General features: G+C 39.1%; 1 protein-coding gene across 10 annotated transcripts in view; it reads left to right on the plus strand.

Annotated features, from left to right (window-relative positions):
• The window catches only part of RALGAPA2 (Ral GTPase activating protein catalytic subunit alpha 2), a 319,858-nt gene that overhangs the window by 53,651 nt on the left and 247,205 nt on the right, over positions 1–19,002 (plus strand). For 9 of the 10 annotated variants that reach the window (XM_070485498.1, XM_070485497.1, XM_070485495.1 and 6 more), the window contains 3 exons: positions 7,127–7,184; positions 16,442–16,485; positions 18,091–18,268. In XM_070485498.1, the coding sequence (XP_070341599.1) occupies positions 7,127–7,184; positions 16,442–16,485; positions 18,091–18,268 (280 nt within the window). Of the gene's footprint in view, positions 1–7,126; positions 7,185–10,179; positions 10,358–16,441; positions 16,486–18,090; positions 18,269–19,002 lie in introns of those variants that run through there. The other variant, XM_070485503.1, reaches the window with a different exon arrangement.

A 19,002-nucleotide genomic window follows, 5' to 3' on the forward strand; every position in this document is an offset into this window, starting at 1 on the left:
ATGTTTTATAATCACACTAACTCCAATTATGTAAATATAGCTCACTGTCACAGTGTTTGTACCCGTGCACCCTTGTTTTTGCATTGTTTGTGTTAATCTCAGTATTTGCTGGAATATGAATCACTTAGTATGTTGAGGAAGTGAGGTATGTGGCTGTATACTTCCAACTCTAAAATATCTTTCTTTTGACTTCAGACATCCATAGCTGGCTATATAATTTTTGAATCATAATCTTTTAAACTCAAAACTCTGAGTTTTGTTTTTTTTTCCAAAATAGCTATAGTTTACTCTAGCAGTCTGTCATACATTGGACTCTTACATAGGCACCTTGTCTGCTTTGAGGCTTCTATTCTCCATGTGTGTATATGTTGTGGCCATTCTACTCACTTTGGCCTGCAATGGGTAGTTGACTACATTATCTCCTGGAGCTTAATGTTGCCGAAGGAGAGACTGAGGTCTCCTGATCTTTGTTCCTTTGTGGATAATCGACTTCTTCTGTTTAGATTTGTGTAGGATTTTTAGTTATATATTGAATTTACATCTTTAAATGTGCTATGTCTAAATATTTATCTCTCCAGCTTATTTAGTTCTAGGGAGGCCTTGTGATGTGCAGTGTCTCATTGCAGGGTTATGGTGGCGGACTCTGCAGCAGATTCACTAGATTCATGCTTTCCATCTTTTTCATCTCCATGTAATGTTTTCTGTTATCAGAATGTTACTCACTTGTGCATCTGCTTTCTTTGTTTTCCCAGATCTTAAAAAAGATTCACTGTCTTCTTGGATCTTTTAAGAATGTGAATAAAAAATACTAAAAAATTACCCTATTCTTTCAGCACATCTATTTCAGAAGGAAGAATTTTCGTTTCTCTTTAGGATGGTCTCCTCCTTTGCTGCATATTCTAGATATGTTCTACCTTCATGGGAAGGGGACCACCCCCACCTTCTCATGTCTTTGCAGTTGCGTCTGTGCTTTAAGGAGCCATTCCTCTAAGTGTTTTGCTTGTAGATGGGATCCTTTACCCTTTCCAAGTTTTCATTGCTTAATGAGGTTTTCCAACACTTAATATTGGTTGATTTCTGAAATACAGGAGGGAGAAATTAGATAGCCCTCCCTTTTCATTACATTCCATATTTCTTTTAGATATCTTTGCCTTGTATTTTTTTTTAAAGGCTTATCTAGTCTTCAAAGGGATGCATTTTTTTTCTTTTAAGGTATGCTTTTTGGTGAGGAAGATTGGCCCTGAGCTAAAAGCTGTTGTCAATCTTCCTCTTTTTTTTTTCTCCCCAAACCCCCAGTACATAGTTGTATATCCTAGTTGTAGGTCATTCTAATTCTTCTACGTGAGACGCCACCACAGCATGGCTTGATGAGTGGTGTGTAGGTCTGCACCTAGGATCCGAACCTGCAAACCCTGGGCCACCAAAGTGGAGCATGCAAACTTAGCCCCTATGCTACTGGGCCAGCCCCCTGCCTTGTGTTTTAAAGTCTCTCTTTTGTAATATTTTTATTAATTTTTTTGTAAGAAGAAATGGTAAGCCATTTTTGTAAGCCAAGAAAAGTATTGCCTTTTGAGTGATCATCTAATCAAGAATGAAGATTAACAGTAATGTTTGGAAGCACAGTTCCATTCTCAGTTATCTTTATCAAGTGCCTACTTGCCAGGTTCTGTGTTTCTACTATGTTACGGTACAAGTACCTTCCTTAAACTTGGGCGTTTCTGAGTGTCTGCTGTACATGTGAACTAAAATTAGAATTCCTTTGTCTTCCTTTTTTTCATTTTTCATTCATTCCTCTATTTGTGCATGCAGTGCTTGTTAGCAAATGTTATGTACCAGGCACTGTTCTTGGTGTTGGGGATACTAGATGGCTAATAGAGGGTCCCTTCTCAAGAAATCCAGTTATCTAGTGATGGAATGGGCCCTGTGGCCGTTCAGCTGAGAAGCATGCAGTGAAGGATGTGGTGAGAGGTGTGATCGTGGTGGGCTTTTCTCAAGAGGTGATGTTTGAGTTTGGTCTTAAAGACTGAAAGGGATATAAGAAGACAGAGCTGTGCTTCTCTTACTCAGGAACAACATGGCTAGTGATTAGACAGACAATTTGTACTGTACTGGAAAAGATTGATGGTACAAGAAGAAAAGCATTACTTTTTAAGCTAAAAATGTAGTGATCTTATTTTTTAAGATTATGTAGTTCCTTATTTTTGCTCTCCTTCTCTTAAATTTTAAGGTTCCAAGCAAGCGTTGACACTCAGAGTTCAATGAAAATATTTTGTCCACGTCAGAAAGTCTAGTCATTTTTAAAGATATGAATGGACAAGACAGTTGAATAACGAGTTGCCCTCTCCATGGGTCTCCCCGGAAGTGTCCATGCTCCTGGGCTTCTTCTCACATTGGTCCTTCTGAAACCAGTCTGTCCTTGTGGCACAGTCATTCACAGAATATTTCCTTTAAACCTAACTGCCCAGTTCTCATCATGAGTTTTTGAACATTTATTACTCAAGAGGTCAAGTAACTAAGACTTCTATTCTTTTAAACCAAACTTTGTATGTTCTTTGTGGTCAACGTTTTCTTTACCTAGTGCTCTTTGTCATGCAGCTAGTGTCAGGGAGAGTTGCTCCTCACATTCCCTGTTTTGGATGTAACAGGTTTAGTTGGCCATTGTTTTAGTAGATTACATTACATGAGTTGGTATATATTTTTCTTATTCTTCACTGTACTACCTTTCTCAGTGGAATTGAAATCAGTTGTGAATCTACTGGGATATGTTGCGATCATCTGCTAATAATTTGAAAAGAAAATGTTTCCCATACAAATTAAACGAAGATCAGCAGTTTTAAAGTACAGTGTAGCATCTTGTATAAACTCCAGCTTACTTTTCGCATTATTCCTGGTCATGTAGTCGGTTCTGAAGAAAAAAGAACTATGGATAATCAGTTACAAGAATGACAGATTCCCTGATGTGCTGATCAGTAGTAATACCTAATTTCGATTTCATGTGCTATAATGGATTACCATATAGATGCAGCCGAGTACTGAGCATTAAACAGAGCCATGTGTTTTTCAGAAAAGTAATATTTATTCACACTGTGTGGCTTTCCTGAAAATTTTTTTTGGTTTTACTCTCCAGTGAAACTACAAACAAGATGTCAATAGCTTATGTGGCATTCACAGTAGTGTAGCTTAGACTATTGGCTGTATTGTATTTGCTTCAGAAAAGATAGGCTTCATCTGGGACTTTCTGATGGACAGGCTTAGCATTTAGACACAGATGGTTGTGTGGGGCTTTATTTTTATTGACTACATAGACTTTAATGCATAAAAAATGGCCCTTGAAATATTTAGGTGTGAAAAGAAGCATCAATGTGGGTGATGTTTTAGTCTTTGAATTGTTGTGTAAGATTCTGTCTGTTTGGGAATAGTTTTAGTAGCTCAGACATTGGGCATGGCGTTTCATATCCAAACGTTATTGAATTTTTCTTTTGAGTGTCTTTAAAGTCCATCCATTTTGTAAATCTGAAGACTTTTATCCAGAAGTGGTGATAATGATAGGCCTGCCCTCAGAACAAGGTGGAAACTACTTGTGGCCAACCAACAGTATCCAAGCATCTAGATACACACCATTGTGCTATATTCTTTATTTTTCATTATATTAAAAAGACATTTTTCTTTGTTGCCTACTAAGAAAAGAAAACTAAATCCGATAAGTAAACCTACTAAACCTAAGACTGATAAGTATTTTTGAAAGCTGAAAAGTGTGATTCAGTGTCAAATTGGTTTCCTGACTAAAGTAAAGATCTGAAGAACAGTGGGCATGCCAGGCATTCATCTAGTGCAAGATAAGATGTATCCTGATCTTTAGAGTAATTTTCTCAGCACCTTCTATATGACGTTTTAAAATTAAGTGGCAAGATGGGATCAGAATATGATCCTGGAACATACCTGGGTTGCCAGGTCCCCTTGGAGGAAAATGCATGAGAAAGTAGGATACCAAGTTACAGTTATTCACTCAGAAATAGTGAACTGCGTGGAAGGAGGCAGAAAACATATGGGAAGGACTCAGTGGGCCCAGGCTTCTATCAACGTGAGGCTGCAGCCAACTGATGAGAAACAATGCCAGCAGAGACTATGTCCCTGAAGTAGGGTACACTTCCCCCAGTACTTCAGCCTCTTAATATGATGAGAATATTCTAATTAGTGATTGAAGATTATTGTGGGAGACATAGAGATGTACTGCTTACATCCTCTTTCAAGAAAGAATTTGCTGCCTAGTTGCAAGGAGTGGGGTTAGCTGGCACCCTCCAGCTGTTAAGGCCTTCAGCTTTCTAGCCTTGGTCATGCTCTTCCATTGTATTCAGCCAATGCCTGAGCAAGGCACTAGTATGAGGGCCTAACCATCTTCAGCCTCTTGGGGCTCCTCTAATGGGCTGTGTTTGCTCCAGAACTTCTGCTAGGCTGGCAGAGATTTGTCAGCTCTGTGTGATGGTCTGATTCTCCCTGCCCAGTCCTGCTTCCTCATTTCACTTTCACAGATGTTACTGTCCAGTAAACCATTGGCACTCCTAACTCCACCACAGTGTCTGTTTCCCAGAGAACTCACCCTTCAACTATCATTGTTCATTTGTTATCAAACATACTGAACTTGGAACTAAAGAATTGGAAAACTAGGTGCAAATGGAGGCTGTCTTTCTCTCTTTAGCTTGGAGACCTCCCAGCCCACCCCCTGACTATGCTTATTCTGGGCTCTAGGGTTGCTTGTTTGGCTTGGCAGCAGCCTGACTACTGAGACCCTCATCCTTATTATCAGTTCAGTCATTGGTTTTCTTGTACTAATCTCCTGGCTTGTGATGTTTTCCCATAATCTCTGGACAGCTCTCTGGGATCTTACCCCTGTCTTTGTCATCTTCTACAGCTCATGGGGATGTTCAGGTTTACATTCTGTTGGTAGGACAGTGCTTGTGTGGGTTCTTATTAAAATATTCTATAGAGAACTTTCTTTTTAACTGCTGATTCCCTTTTAATGTACTGGAGCTTAAATATAACCCAGTTTTTACACTTAGTTCCTTTTGTGTGTTGTCCATCTAAACTTCATGTTAGTGTATATTGCAAGGTGAAGACCTGTTTTGATTTTTTCCCCGCAAAGAGCCACTTGCCTCTGCACAATTTATAGGTGAATCCATCCTGCCTGGCGTTTGGTGTCTGACTGACAAAGGTTGTGGGTTACATCCACAAATACCTGGGTAACTGAAGTCACTTTGTTACGTGGCATCAGTTTTCCCACATTTTCCACCATCTTTAACTTTTTGTAACTAGTTGTACATGTAAATAGTCGTATTTCTAATCTTTAAAAGAAATAAACATCTAAACAGCAAAAGTATCGCATCACAAGTTTCTCCTTTGACCTGTGCATGCTTTTCTCTGGCTTCTGCTCTACCTTCTTAGGGGAACCTCAGTGCACTGATATCTCTAGGGTTTCATCTCATTTTCTCATTTTAAGCTCTTCCCCAGAGGGATCTCATATACACACATCTTCAGCTGCTACCTATATTCTGTTACCATCCAAATCCTGGTCCTGCACTCTACACCAATAAATCCACTTGCCTAGAAGAACATCTCTACTTAGTCCATTGACACCTCAAATTCCTGGATGTCCAGAACGAAACTTGATACGCTTCAATTCTGATATTCTTTCTGGACTTGATGCCTTAGATAAAGATATCACCATCTACTAAGCCATTGGGGAGTCATTCTTGAGTCATCCGTTTACCACAACTGCTCTACCCACCCATCTCGACAGTTTTACCTCCTGAATATCATTGTCATATGCTTTTCCTCTTTCCCTTGCTGATCTTGGTCCAGGCCATTTTATTCCTTATCTGGAGTACTATCATCGCCTCTTCTCGATAGCTCTGCCTCTCTTCTCAGCCATCTTACATTTACCTCCAGCTGGAACCTGTTCAGGGACTGCAACTGCTCCGTGAGAACATCAACCTGCGGCCTCCCCTGCCTCTCCAGTCCCATCTCCTCCCCTCCTCATCCACCTCCCAGCCAAGTGGACCCTCTTGCTGCTGCTGTTCCTTTAAGGCACCAGGCTGTCTTTGCCTCTTGGCCTTCACACATGCTCTTCCTTCTGCTTCTGTTCTCTGCTAGGCTAATTTAATTAATCCTATAAGTCTCAGCTCAAGCTTCCTCTTTTTCAGGAAGCATTCCATGAAGACCCTACTGAGATAAGGTGCTTTCCCCCTCACCTCTGTAGCACCTCAGACAAACTTCTGTCAGGCTTTTTTTTTTTTCCTGGATGATATTTTCTTTTCTTTTTTGGAGGAAGATTAGCCCTGAGCTAACTGCTGCTAAGCCTCCTTTTTTTGCTGAGGAAGACTGGCCCTGAGCTAACATCCATGCCCATCTTCCTCTGCTTTATATGTGGGATGCCTACCACAGCATGGCATGCCAAGCGGTGCTATATACGCACCTGGGATCCGAACCGGCGAACCTCAGGCCGCCGCAGTGGAACGTGTGCACTTAACTGCTGCGCCACTGGGAGATAGTTCCTTTACCGTCTCTCTTGCCCATTAATCATTCAACCCTTGGAAGTAAGAACTAACTGTTTTATTCATATTTATTTTATTTCTACATTTCACATGCCAGGCTTGATATCTAGTATGTTTTCACTAAATGGGATTTGTCTCACCTGTGCACATTGTGTGTGTGTGTAAGTGTGTTTGGGAAGTAGGAATGGAAGTGGAAAGTGAAATGGGAAATGGAAAGTGAAAAAGAAGAAACCTGAGGAATCTGGCATTTGAGAAGTTATTCTTTTAATGTTTAAGTAATGGCTAGATTTAATTAAGATAAAATTATCATTGTAGTTTTTTTTTCTTGTTTTATGATGAGTTAAACTTGGAACAGTAGTCTCTATAAAACATTCAGAGAAGGAAGCTTATCTGGGGCAAGTAAAAACTGTCCTATGGGGTACAGGATAAAGTACAGTATTTATATTATTACAAAGAGTTTTTCTTTTTACTTCTAAAATATGTATATAGCAAGTTGTATGGGCCTATCATGAAAATGTGTAATTTCATTTGTAGTTTATGTTCTCTTTATGTATTATTGATTTTCTTTTGTTTTATAGAAGATACTGCAGTTTCTACCTGAACGAATTTTCTTTCGATGGCATTACCAGAGTATAGGTAAGAACAATTAAAAAAATTTTTAAGTAATATGGATTTCTTCCAGTTGAATCTTCAGTAATGTTTTATGTGATTAAACCCATGAAGATAGGTTATAGCAAGGGTATGCTAATTAAAACTGAGACAAGTCCAACCTGGACTGTGGAGGAAAAGATGGTGTCTCTCTCTCGCTCTGAAAGTGCTACTTAAGGTGTAGTTTGTAGACCAGCAGCATCAGCCTCAGCTGAGAGCTTGTTGGAAAATGCAGAGTCTGAGGCCCCAGCCGGGCCTACCACATCACGGTCTGCATTTTTAACATTTTCACAATAAGTTTGAGAAACATTGATGTAGGACCAATGCTTTAGAATGCGGCAGCAAAAGGAAACTTGAAATAAAGCAAGTTACCATGGCTGCCTTTTCTGTCTGCATTTTGACGTCGAATAGCATTTCATCTCAATTTAATATTCACAGCACAACTGGCATAATTTGTGGTGTTGATTATGTATTCTCTTGTCTGTTTGAAGAATGCTTGGCTTAATCTTTCTACCTTAGAAGACTCTGATATTTCCTACAATTTTTCTTTTTTACCAGTTTATCTTTTTTATGATCATATTTTCTTCCTTGCCGGATGGTCATATTTGAGGAGAGCATAACCTTATACTGGAATCTTAACTATTTGATCATTCATTCATTCAAATATTTACTGAGGGAGAGACATTCGTGTGCAAAGTTCTGGGGCAAAAGCAAAGAATCTCTCAGTAGCTTGTATTGTATACGTTGATTGCCTAGTGAGAGGTGAGAAAAAGTAATTACAGTATAATTGTCACTGTGAAAGAAGTGTAATGGTTGCAAAGAAGAAAAGTTCAATAATTCTATTCAGAGGAGTTGAGGAAGGGTTCAAGAGAGGTAATTTCGATCTGAACCTTGAAAGATAAGTATGGAAAGTGTGGAAAGTTCTTTCTAGGTGGGAGATCAATGTGTAAAAGACATGGAGGGGCCGGCCCCATGGCATAGCAGTTAAGTTCACCCATTCTGCTTTGGTGGCCCGGGGTTTGCCAGTTCGGATCCCGGGCGCAGACCTATGCACCGCTTGGCACGCCATGCTGTGGCAGGCATCCCACATATAAAGTAGGGAAAGATGGGCATGGATGTGTGCTCAGGGCTGGTCTTCCTCAGCAAAAAGAGGAGGATTGGCAGCAGATGTTACCTCAGGGCTAATCTTCCTCAAAAATAAATAAATTAATTAATTAATTAATTAATTTTAAAAAAAAGACATGGAACCTGAAAGAACATGGCAGATTCAGTGGATATTCCAAAATTCAGAACCTTAAATTTAATTTAGGATTATTTATGTGGAGAATGTAACTGACCCTTATATAAACTGAATTATTTTGTTATATGTTATAAATGTAAAGAAAATAAAGTATATATAGTAAATACATCTATTGAAATGAATGAATAAATCTTACTTTAAGATGGTGCCTTGGTCTTTAGATCTTTCAAACACATAAAGAAAATTTTCCTTTAAATTTTAGAGAGTTGTCAATAGCATTTCTGCTTAATTGATGCTTTGGCCTTATGTATTTAAATTAAAGTAAAAACATAAGGAGCTTTTTACCCAGTTTAATAGTGTCTTCCTGAGCACAGTGACTCTTGGATTGGGATTACAGAGTGCTAGGTCTCCTGAGCCATCATAAGAGCTGGTGTTGTTTATCTGTGCGTAGAATAAACTGGCTTTAAGCATGGTCGGAATGAGTCATATTTCATAATGCTGAAGTATGGCATTTGCTATAAAATCATCCTTATTATTGATGCTTATATACTTAATGCTTGAATCAAATAAGCAAGTAAAGCTCCTTTCGGATAAACGTATTTTTGCATGATTTGTCAAACTGGATAGAAGTTGGTGTTTGTACAGATCCACATCTCTTTTATGGTGATCTTCAGGCTTGATGTGCTTTGGAATCAGAATTTCTCATATTTTAGAAAGGCAGTGTGGTGTGTTGATATACAACGACCATTAGCGTGATGATATCACGTCCGTAGGTAACAGCCTAGGGGTCTGGGCGGTACCCTGTAACCAAGAGAGTTCTTATTTCTGTAGCCTATGATGTGAGTATTCATCATCAGTGCGATAACTAAACCCCAAATAGCCTCAGTCAGGTTAGTCAGGTGTTGCTGCCACGTGAGTTCAGATCAGGTGAGGTCCTGTCCACTAAGGAATTACACAAAAGAAGCTTCAGTTTTCATGGGTTTTTGGGTTTTGAAATTGCTGATAAGGGATTATGGATTTGTAATTCTACACATTTTTTTTACGTGCTTCACTGCATGTATTCTTGCATTCTTCCCAGTTTATTTGGATTTGTGAAAACTGTTACCGTTTGTCACTCAAGGTCTTGTCCAAGTTAGTTGTAGAAGCTAAGAAACTATAAGGAAACACTAGATTTCAAAGGAAAGGAATGTGCCTTAAATATCTCTCTAACATTGGCATCTTCTGAAAAGCCTCTGAGACTAAGGCAGGAAGCTTTTTACTAGTCAGTACCTGACATTCCAGGTATCTAATATTCCTCACTTTAGGCTTTTTACAGTCTAGACATCTAGTATTCCTTACCCAATAGGAACAACACTGCTGGATAAACTTAGTAATTGAATGTTATTGCAGCTGCTAGTGGCCAAGGTACTCTGAAATATCGGGTTAGAATCTTGAAGCTTGGTTTGCCGCCACTGATTCAGTGTGCTTCCTGTCCTGCACTACAGATGACAGTGTTAGTAGGCGTAGAAACCTAACATCAGAGCAACTCCTGTATTCTGCTAGTCTTAACAGCTCTGAGACCTACCTGATAGCCACATTTATCCTGAGAAGGAAGAAAATAACTTCAAACAGCAACTGCCAGTGTTTGAAGTCTGTTTCTTATCATGTCAACTTGTTTTGTTTGTAGCAAAGAGAGATACTCTATTTCTCTTAAAACTGTTTTTAGAGGGAAAAAAATAGTCTGTACGTTTCTCTTTGTTTAAGGTTTTTAATCCTGGCTCCTTGATACAAATCATTGAATGAGGAAGCATATTTGAACTCTAAGTTTTGCCATGTGAAGTGAATACTGGTTCATTATTCCAAGCATCTAGAGATACTGCTTCAAGTGATGTTTGGAGAGTAAGAAGATCAGGGAAGTGGCTGACACAACACTCATGACTCTGTAATGTATACTAACCAGTTACTCAACTATTTGTAAATTTCCGTTGTTGATTAAAATGGAAAAAATTGGTTTGTCAAACTATTCTTAAAGTCATTTTTAGGCCAGTCAGTCATGGTGGATGAAGGTGGCCGCTTGAAGTCTTATCTCTTTGCCATAATGAGAACTGACAGGGAGTGAGGAGATGACGAATGGCACATGAGCAAACCGGGAAATTTGGTGCAAGGGCAGTCAGTGGCACCCTTTCTTGTGCCCATGTGTTATCAGTACAGGACTCAAGTTACATGTGTGTTTGCTTTAAGAAGGTTTCCTGCTCACAAGCCTCTAGAAAGCAGATTTCCTGTCCCATTCAGTGTACAGTGCTGAATACAGAATACAGTATTGTTCATATGTGTTTTTATATATGTCATTATTAAATCTAGTTTGCTCAACTAGCTTTTTCTTATACATAGTATAAAAACTAAGTGCATAACTACACTGCAGATTTGTTTATGACTTTTTAAGAGTGTCCCTGGCTTTATGCCTTCGGCTCTTCAGTGGCCTCACATTGCCTGGGATGTAACGCATCCTCTGAGCAAACTCGGAGCAGCCTCGTTTCTCATTATACTGCTCCCTGGGCTCTAAGCTTTCCTCAGGAGCTTGTCTGACAGCCCTCCCTGGGGCCCTCACAGTCAGGCCGCCCCACAGTCCACTCTTCCTGAGGAAGCAGGTCTCCCCATCCACTTCACACTAAGACCCCTTCAGAGGGACATCACAGCCAGGCTGAGCTAAATCCAGTGACCCTGCATGCGTCTGTGTCCACCAGGGGTGGCTTGGCCTAGTGCCCCTTCAGCTCACTTGGTGTCTTCCCAGAGTCCTCTCTGGGGTGCTTTCACCATCATTGCTCTGTGTTTTTTCCCCTCCTTCCCCCTTCTTTGTGCTCTGCCCTCTGAAAGACCTCTTCTTGAGTTAAGCAACAGCCCTACAATTTCTGCCTCTTGCCTTCGTCTCCTTGGCTACTAAAACCTGGGTTTTCTTTGAGGCTCCTCTTCTGTCTCAGGGGTATGGGGATAAGATCGTCGTCTTTTTTTTTTCCTCCAAGGTCAATTCTAGACATCATTGACCACCCCCTCAGTGGAAATCTCTCTTCCTAGACTATGCCACCTTATCCCTCCTTGTTGCTGCCGTGTCTCTGATCTCCTGCTTACTTGCTTTTTTTCTTTTTTTTTAAATGGCTGAACCCTCTCCCAGTCCTTTTCCTTCATACCAAGTTACCCATCAGCCCCTTGACCCCCTCACCCTCTGTGATTTCCTGACTTCTCTTCTGGATCCTCATCATCATGCAGACCTCAGACCATAACCTCCATCCCTCTGATGTTGAACTCAGTCACTGCCAGGCCACCTGCTCTATTATTCTTTTGTTAAAAAAACAATTTTTTTAGAGTATAATTGACATACAATAAACTGTACATGTTTAAAATGTACATTTTGCTAAATTTCAACATAGGTATACACCTGTACAATCAAGATAATGAACATAGCCGTCACTCCCACAAGTTTTCTCTTGTTCCTTTCTCACTCTTCCCCAACTCACCCCCCAGTCCCCAGGCAACCACTGATCTGCTTTTTGTCACTATAGATTTGTTTGATTTTCTAGAGTTTTATAGAAATAGAATCGTGCAGTGTATACTCTTTTTTGTTTGTTTTTTTCACTCAATATAATTAGTTTGAGATTCATCTGTATTGGTGGATATGTTAATAGTTCATTCTTTTTTATTTCTGAGTTGTACAGTATTCTATTGTATGGATATACCATAGTTTATCTCTTCACTTGATAGGCATTTGAGTGGTTTCTAGTATTTCGCTACATATAAAGCTACTGTAAACATTTGTGTACAAGTCTGTATGAACATGCACTTTCATATCTCTTGAGAATGGAGTGGCTGAATCATACACAGGCATGTGTTTAAATGCCAGACTCTTTTCCAAAGTGGTTGCACCATTTTACATTCCTACCAGCAGTGTGAAGGTTCCAGGTACTCCACATTCTTGTCAATGGTTAGTATGATCAGCCCTTTTATTTTAGTGGTAGTGGTATCTCATTGTGGTTTTAATTTGCATTTCTCTAATGACTAATGATCTTGAGCATCTTTTCATGTGCTATTTGCCATCTGTATATCTTTGGTGAAGTGTATGTGATAATCTATTGCCTGTTTTTTTAAATTGAGTTGTTTTCTAAATATTGAATTTTGAGAGTTCTTTTCATATTCCAGATATAAGTGCTTTATGAGATATATGAATTGGAAATATTTTCTTCCCATCTCTGGCTTGTCTTTTCATTTCCTTAATAGTGTTCTTCAGAGAGTCAAAATTTTTAATTTTAATAAAGCCCAATTTAACAGTTTTTCGTTTATGGATTGTGCATTTGGTGTCCTGTCTAAGGAAATTTTGCCACTCAGGATCACAGTGATCTTCACCTGTGTTTTTTTCTAGAAGTTCTATTTAGGTGCTTGATCCATTTTGAGAAATTTTTTGTTTATTTCACATGCTTAGTGTAGATGTGGCAGTGCGGAAAGTTCTGTGCTCCTGTTCCCCCGGCAGCTTTGAGCAGACCTTGCACCCCACCAGCCCAGAGGGTCTCTGTGTTCTTGCCCCTTCCCTGGTGGTGTTCTGCCATTGCTTCTTAATTGATTCGAGGCATGATACACAAAGGGAGCTTTCAAAGAATTAAATACAGTTTTATAATGTGAAAGTTAGATTTGAAATATCTTTGTGAACTTATGGCCTTAAAAATATCTTTAAAAGATTGCTACTTCATCAGGAGAAATTGTCAAGCATGGCACTTCTCACAATTGAAAAAGGAGATAAACAAAGAAGTAGATTTTTAAAATATTGATGAATTTGCTTCCATTAAAGCCAGGAAAATAAAATTATAATATACTCTGTGTTACAAATAAAATGTTTAGACTAATGTGAGTTTTAATACCTTTTGACTTTTCAGTATTGAGCCTTTAAATTTTTAAATATTTTTTCAACTACTTTAATGTTCTGGAAAGATAAAAAGACATGAAACCATATAGATAGGGATACACATTTTTCCTTTTACCTCAGGCTCCAGTGTGGCTCAGCTCAACACTGGTACTTACTTAAAATTTTAATATTGTTCATCATGGGTTTTTTGCACTGATTTTTTTTTTTTTTTTTTAAAAGCTATTGCGTTAAAATATTATTTGATTACTGAGTTTTTTGGTGCCCTCTTAAATTTTGTGCAGAGCCCTCCCTCTTCTCATCCTACTTCCTGTCCTGGTAGTCTTACTGCCTCCTCAAAAGTAGTAAGATTTATGGGGCTGGCCCCGTGGCCGAGTGGTTAAGTTCTCGCGCTCCGCTGCAGGTGGCCCAGTGTTTCATTGGTTTGAATCCTGGGCGCGGACATGGCACTGCTCATCAAACCACGCTGAGGCAGCGTCCCACATGCTACAACTAGAAGGACCCACAACGAAGAATATACAACTACGTACCGGGGGGCTTTGGGGAGAAAAAGGAAAAAATAAAATCTTTAAAAAAGAAACAAAGTAGTAAGATTTATGTTCAAAGGATATTTATTGTTAAAATACAATAAAAGTTAGCCAATAGAAGTTAGAGTTTCATAGAATCAGTCCAACGAATTAGATTTTATTTACTCGTTTATTTATTTTTTTCACTTGAGTCAATGTAATGACAACCAGTAGGGTTGAAGAGGCACATAAAAGAGATGGGGTGGGTATGATCATAGTTTGGATGAAGAGTTTAAAAATCCAAACAGGAATGATATATATAGAGAAATCTCTGAGATTAAAATGAAAAGGATTTCATAATGGTAAAGTTAGAGTAGAAATATCTTTGTGAACTTAAGGTCTTAGGGAATACCCGAAGTGGCCAGGCAAGGGTCTCAGGTACTTATCACCAGTTCTCATGTTGAAACCCTCTGCTATGTACCCCCACTGCACAAATTTTTCTTTCCAGTATTGTTCTTATTTAAAAAGAGTTCCTTAGAGAATAGTTGATGTCCTATCTTCTGAGGAAAATGTGCTTTCCATGTACCAGACACTGTTCTAAGCATTTATATATATTAACTCATTTAAACCTCATTACAATTCTCTATGGTAGACACTGGTATTATCCCATTTTACAGATGAGAAAACTCAGACGTGGTGAAATTAAGTAACTGACCCAGATTACTCAGTAAACACAGAACCTAGATTTGAACCCTAGCAGTCTGCCTCCCAAATCTGGCTTATAACTGCTAAACTGTACTGCTTCACATGTACAAGAGTTTCTGAGTACAAGAGAATGGAATAGATCAAATATATATGTATTAGTTTTCTATTGCTGCTGTAGCAAATTACCAGATTAATTTCAAAAAGTTGGGGATTATTGACAGATACGGGACATAGGTTCTGTATGTCTTTTTCTAAAGTCTATTCTTTTTCTGTGTATTTTTCTCCTCCCTGTGTAGGGAAGAGTTGGTATAGACAACTATGGGTAGGTTAAAAGTTAAAAATGTTGGACCCATTCCAAGAAGGGGAAAGACTGACAAGCCTCAGCAGTCGCACCCAGTGATCAGGAGAAAGTGTTCCCCAGAATATGTTGCAAGATGATGCATTTGCCAGATGTTTGGGAGGAGAACTGTCTGTGTAGACTTTATCCCGAGTCTCCTGGGAGGTGAAGTGTCTGTCGGCCCTGCCAAGCGTCATGAGGTCCACATAGGCCTAAGGAAGCAAATACTGAGCTGAGGCAGAATGGACTTTTTCCAAGAATGGATGAATGTGGAGGCAAGGGGCAAGACCCTAAGTTGAAGAAAGGTGTGGGATAAAACAGTCCTTGAGCACAGGCACTTGAACCTTAGCTATGAGAGAGCCCAGCCTGCTAAATACTGACTCTAGACCAAAAAATACTGGGCATGGTTTGGTGACTGGAGAAGAAGAGGGAAGAGGGCACTTTAACTTCCTTACTCAGCAAACCAGTAATGTGTTAATGCTGTAACCTAGTCATGACAATGGTGAATTTCCACTGAGCCCCCGTGTTAGGTATTATAAACAGTACAGCAGTTAGAAAAGGTTCCTTCAGGTAACCAGTGATTTTGTTCTGGCTAATGAATTCCTAAAATGTATGCGTTTAACTGACATGCATGTATCTGTCGACATAGATGTGACCTGTAGCAATCGTTGAGACACTGCCTCTATTTCTTGGTGCAACATGTCTTTGAAATAGGTTGGTGGAGTAAATGTGATGTGATATTCAGTTTTTAAAAATTGCACAAAACTTTGCATCAGGAGATCTAATAACTTTTTTCCTCAAAATTTGATTGGGAGAAAAGATTTTCTTGCTTAAGACTTTCAATATATTTTTATTTCAAAGATTACTTCCCTTTCTTGAAGTTAAGATCCCGTTTAGAGTCTGCATATGATATTTAGGTGGGGTTGCCAAGCCATCTCCATATTAAGGGCATGAACACACTTATAGAGTAATAGGTACTATGTTTCCATCCTCAGAAGAGAGACTTTCCTCAGTGCAGTGGGACACACCACCAGTTTTTGCAGTTGGCTGGTGTAGTTTTGAGTAAACCTCGATTCCCTCTCCTTGACAAGTGACCAGAGTGCTCTGCTAGGTGATTTATTGATGGACCGAACCCATAAATGTGGTCGTCATTGCAAGGAGAGAAACGTGATGTCCGGAATATTTGTAAAATGTTCTTGTAAAAGTGTTTTATGAGTGGTGGTTTTATATTATTTTTACTTTTAGAGATTTTAAAAATCATTCATTTTATGCTTGACAAGAGATATGTGCACATAATCCACTGTGGGCATTTGGCTTACCTTAATATCAATCATTTTGACTCTTTTAAAAGAATTTTGAAGAGGTTCATACTTAAAGTACTTTTATCTTAAATATGTCTCTCCCTCTATGACATTGCTTTGCTTCTGAAGGTCACCTTTCTTCCTTTTATTTTTTAAAAATTATATGTTTTTTCACAAGTACACTTTTTCTTTGTAAAACTGATCTTTTAAAAATAGATCTTAAATATGCTTTCATATACTCCATTTCTAATTCATTGTTTTAAATTTTCAGGCTCAACTTTAAAGAAGCTTCTACACACTGGAAATTCTATTAAGGTATTTATTTTAAAAGAAAATGTAATGGCATTTTTTCATTACCCTTTAATTTATTAATGCCATAAAGTGACAAAATTAGACCATTTTGGAAAAAAACTGTAAAAATCACTTAGTTTTTTATTTTTAATAGAGATATTGTATGACAAATATTGTTAGAGTTTTTATTCTTGTATTGTAACTTATTGTGATAGACATTTTAAATATTGTTAGGAGAAAGCAGCTTGGGTTTAGAGTTTGGAGTTTGGAGTTCTGAGTTGTCATTTTGATTCTGCTGTGTACAGCTCAGGAACCACGGGCAAGGTGCTAACTGCTCCTGTTCCATTATCGGAAAAGGGAAGAGGTTGAACCATTCCTCTCTCAGCTTGAAAGCTAACGTGCCTAATTCTGTCCACCCCAGTAGTTATTTTCCCTGCTTGGGGAGAGGAGGACAGTGTCAGTGGGTGTGGAGGTTTATGCAGAGCAATGGTGAGTCCACAGCATGTCTGAAAGTGCACTGTATAATCCACATGAGGAAGCACTGTCACCAGACAGGGTGTCTATCTTGGTGTAATTGACTTCTGTGGGGAGTCAGCCAAACTTTTTTTTCTTTTCTTTCTTTTTTTTTTTTTTTGCCTCTCTTGGCTTTCTTGCAGAGCCTTGCAGAGCCTTTCCTTGCAGAGTGTTTGGCTTGAACACTTGCTCTGGAGGAATCCGCACCACCTGGGTGTAATTGAAAAGCTATCAGGCAGTCCGTCAATTGCCTACATTTGGAGCTTTCTCCATCTTTCAGCCGCATCTGACGGTTTTTCATCTCTTTTGCTTATTTAACTTCCTTTATTGACATTATCTTTTCAGCCATTTAGGAATATAGAAATGGAAGTACCTGTGTTTATGAATTCTAGGAATGGGATGAAGTTGAAAGTAAATGTAGAAGAGGAAAAATAACACATCTGCCTATCAGAATGTTTTCTACCAGGGGATGCCGACCATTCGGAGCACAGTGACGATGTTGGAGAGAGTAGAGACATAAGGCAGGGAAGCTGAGAGCTGCCCTATCCCAGTGAGCCAGGTCTTCATGGTCTTATTTAGCTCCAGGTGTTCTGATTTTCAAGAACGTGATACAAAGCATAGTGTAAATTCGGAGGCGGATTATCTTTGCATTGTTTTCATGGATAATTGAGCATTGATGATATGGGCACTGTTGCCCGATGGAATAAAATACTATTAATAGGAAATATGTAGTGCTTAGCATGAGTCAGGCACTGTTTTAACTCACTTAATCCTACACCAGAACTTTGTCGTAAATTCTGTTATTATCCCTATTTTACAGATAGGGAGACTAAGGCACAGAGAAGTTAAGTGGTTCTCCATGGGTCACAGCTAAGCTAGAAAGTGGCAGAGCCTGCATTTGAACCCAGGCTCTCTGGCTCCAGAACCCAAGCTCTTAACTCTTGTGCTGCATTGCAGCATCCTTACTTACTTGTCACTAAGTGAAAAACTTGGTGCGATACTTTAACAATGCCTTTAACTTCTAGTTTTTCTTTCTCAGAACTGATGCTAAGTTGCAATGCATTTCTACAAATACACGTAAGTATTTAATTTCATTACCTTTAATTTTATTTTTAGATAAGATGTGAAGGAATCAGACTGTTTCTTTTGTGGCTTCAAGCACTTCAGACAAACTGTGCAGAAGAGCAGGTGCTGATTTTTGCTTGCCTCGTGCCTGGTTTCCCAGCGATCATGTCATCTAGAGGGCCCTGCACTCTGGAGACACTCATCAATCCTAGCCCTAGTGCGGCTGATGGTGAGTGATGTTAACCATCTTACAGGCTGAAATAACTCTTCGAGTTACATTGAAGAATTCCTTGGTTTGTCATTTTCCTGAATAGAAATCTTGATTTCATAGATACGTTCTGAAGAGGAATTATTCCCTATTTGTATTCACAGTAGATTCTTAGAAACATTAGAATTGAAAAGACTTGGAACCTATTTTATATGAAATGATGACAGGAGAAATTTACTGAAGTGATAGGAACAGGAATGGAAAGGAGGAGATAAATGTTGGCGATAGCAGAAAGTAGAGACACATGGTATGTCTGGAATGCTTTTGTGGTGATTTAAATTCGCTATCCAAAACTTCTGTCTGTTGTCCTCATCACTATTGTTTCATAAGTGGATGTAAGTGCTCTCACAGGCTCTTTGTTGCCAGCTGTGTATTTTCATGCAGCATTCATGGAAGGACAGTAGTGGCCTCATGGGACTATTAATGGCAGCCATTTGTGTCCTGTGAGTTTTCAAGGAACTTGCCTGTTAGGGCCATTGATTGATTGCTGCTCATCACTTTATTGCCCACTGACAGATATTTGATCTTAGGCTGACTGAGGTGGAATTTGAAAGCGGTGAAAATGGTCCAGTGGGAGAGGTGGCTTTGTGGGCATCTGTACCATTTTTCCAAGCCCTTCGTGTACACTGGCTTGGAGTTCATTCTGAAGAGTTCCAATGGATGGGTAGATGCATTTCAATAGAGGCCTCTTTTTT

This window comes from Equus asinus, chromosome 15, assembly GCF_041296235.1.
Source record: "Equus asinus isolate D_3611 breed Donkey chromosome 15, EquAss-T2T_v2, whole genome shotgun sequence".
Taxonomy (NCBI): Eukaryota; Metazoa; Chordata; class Mammalia; order Perissodactyla; family Equidae; genus Equus; species Equus asinus.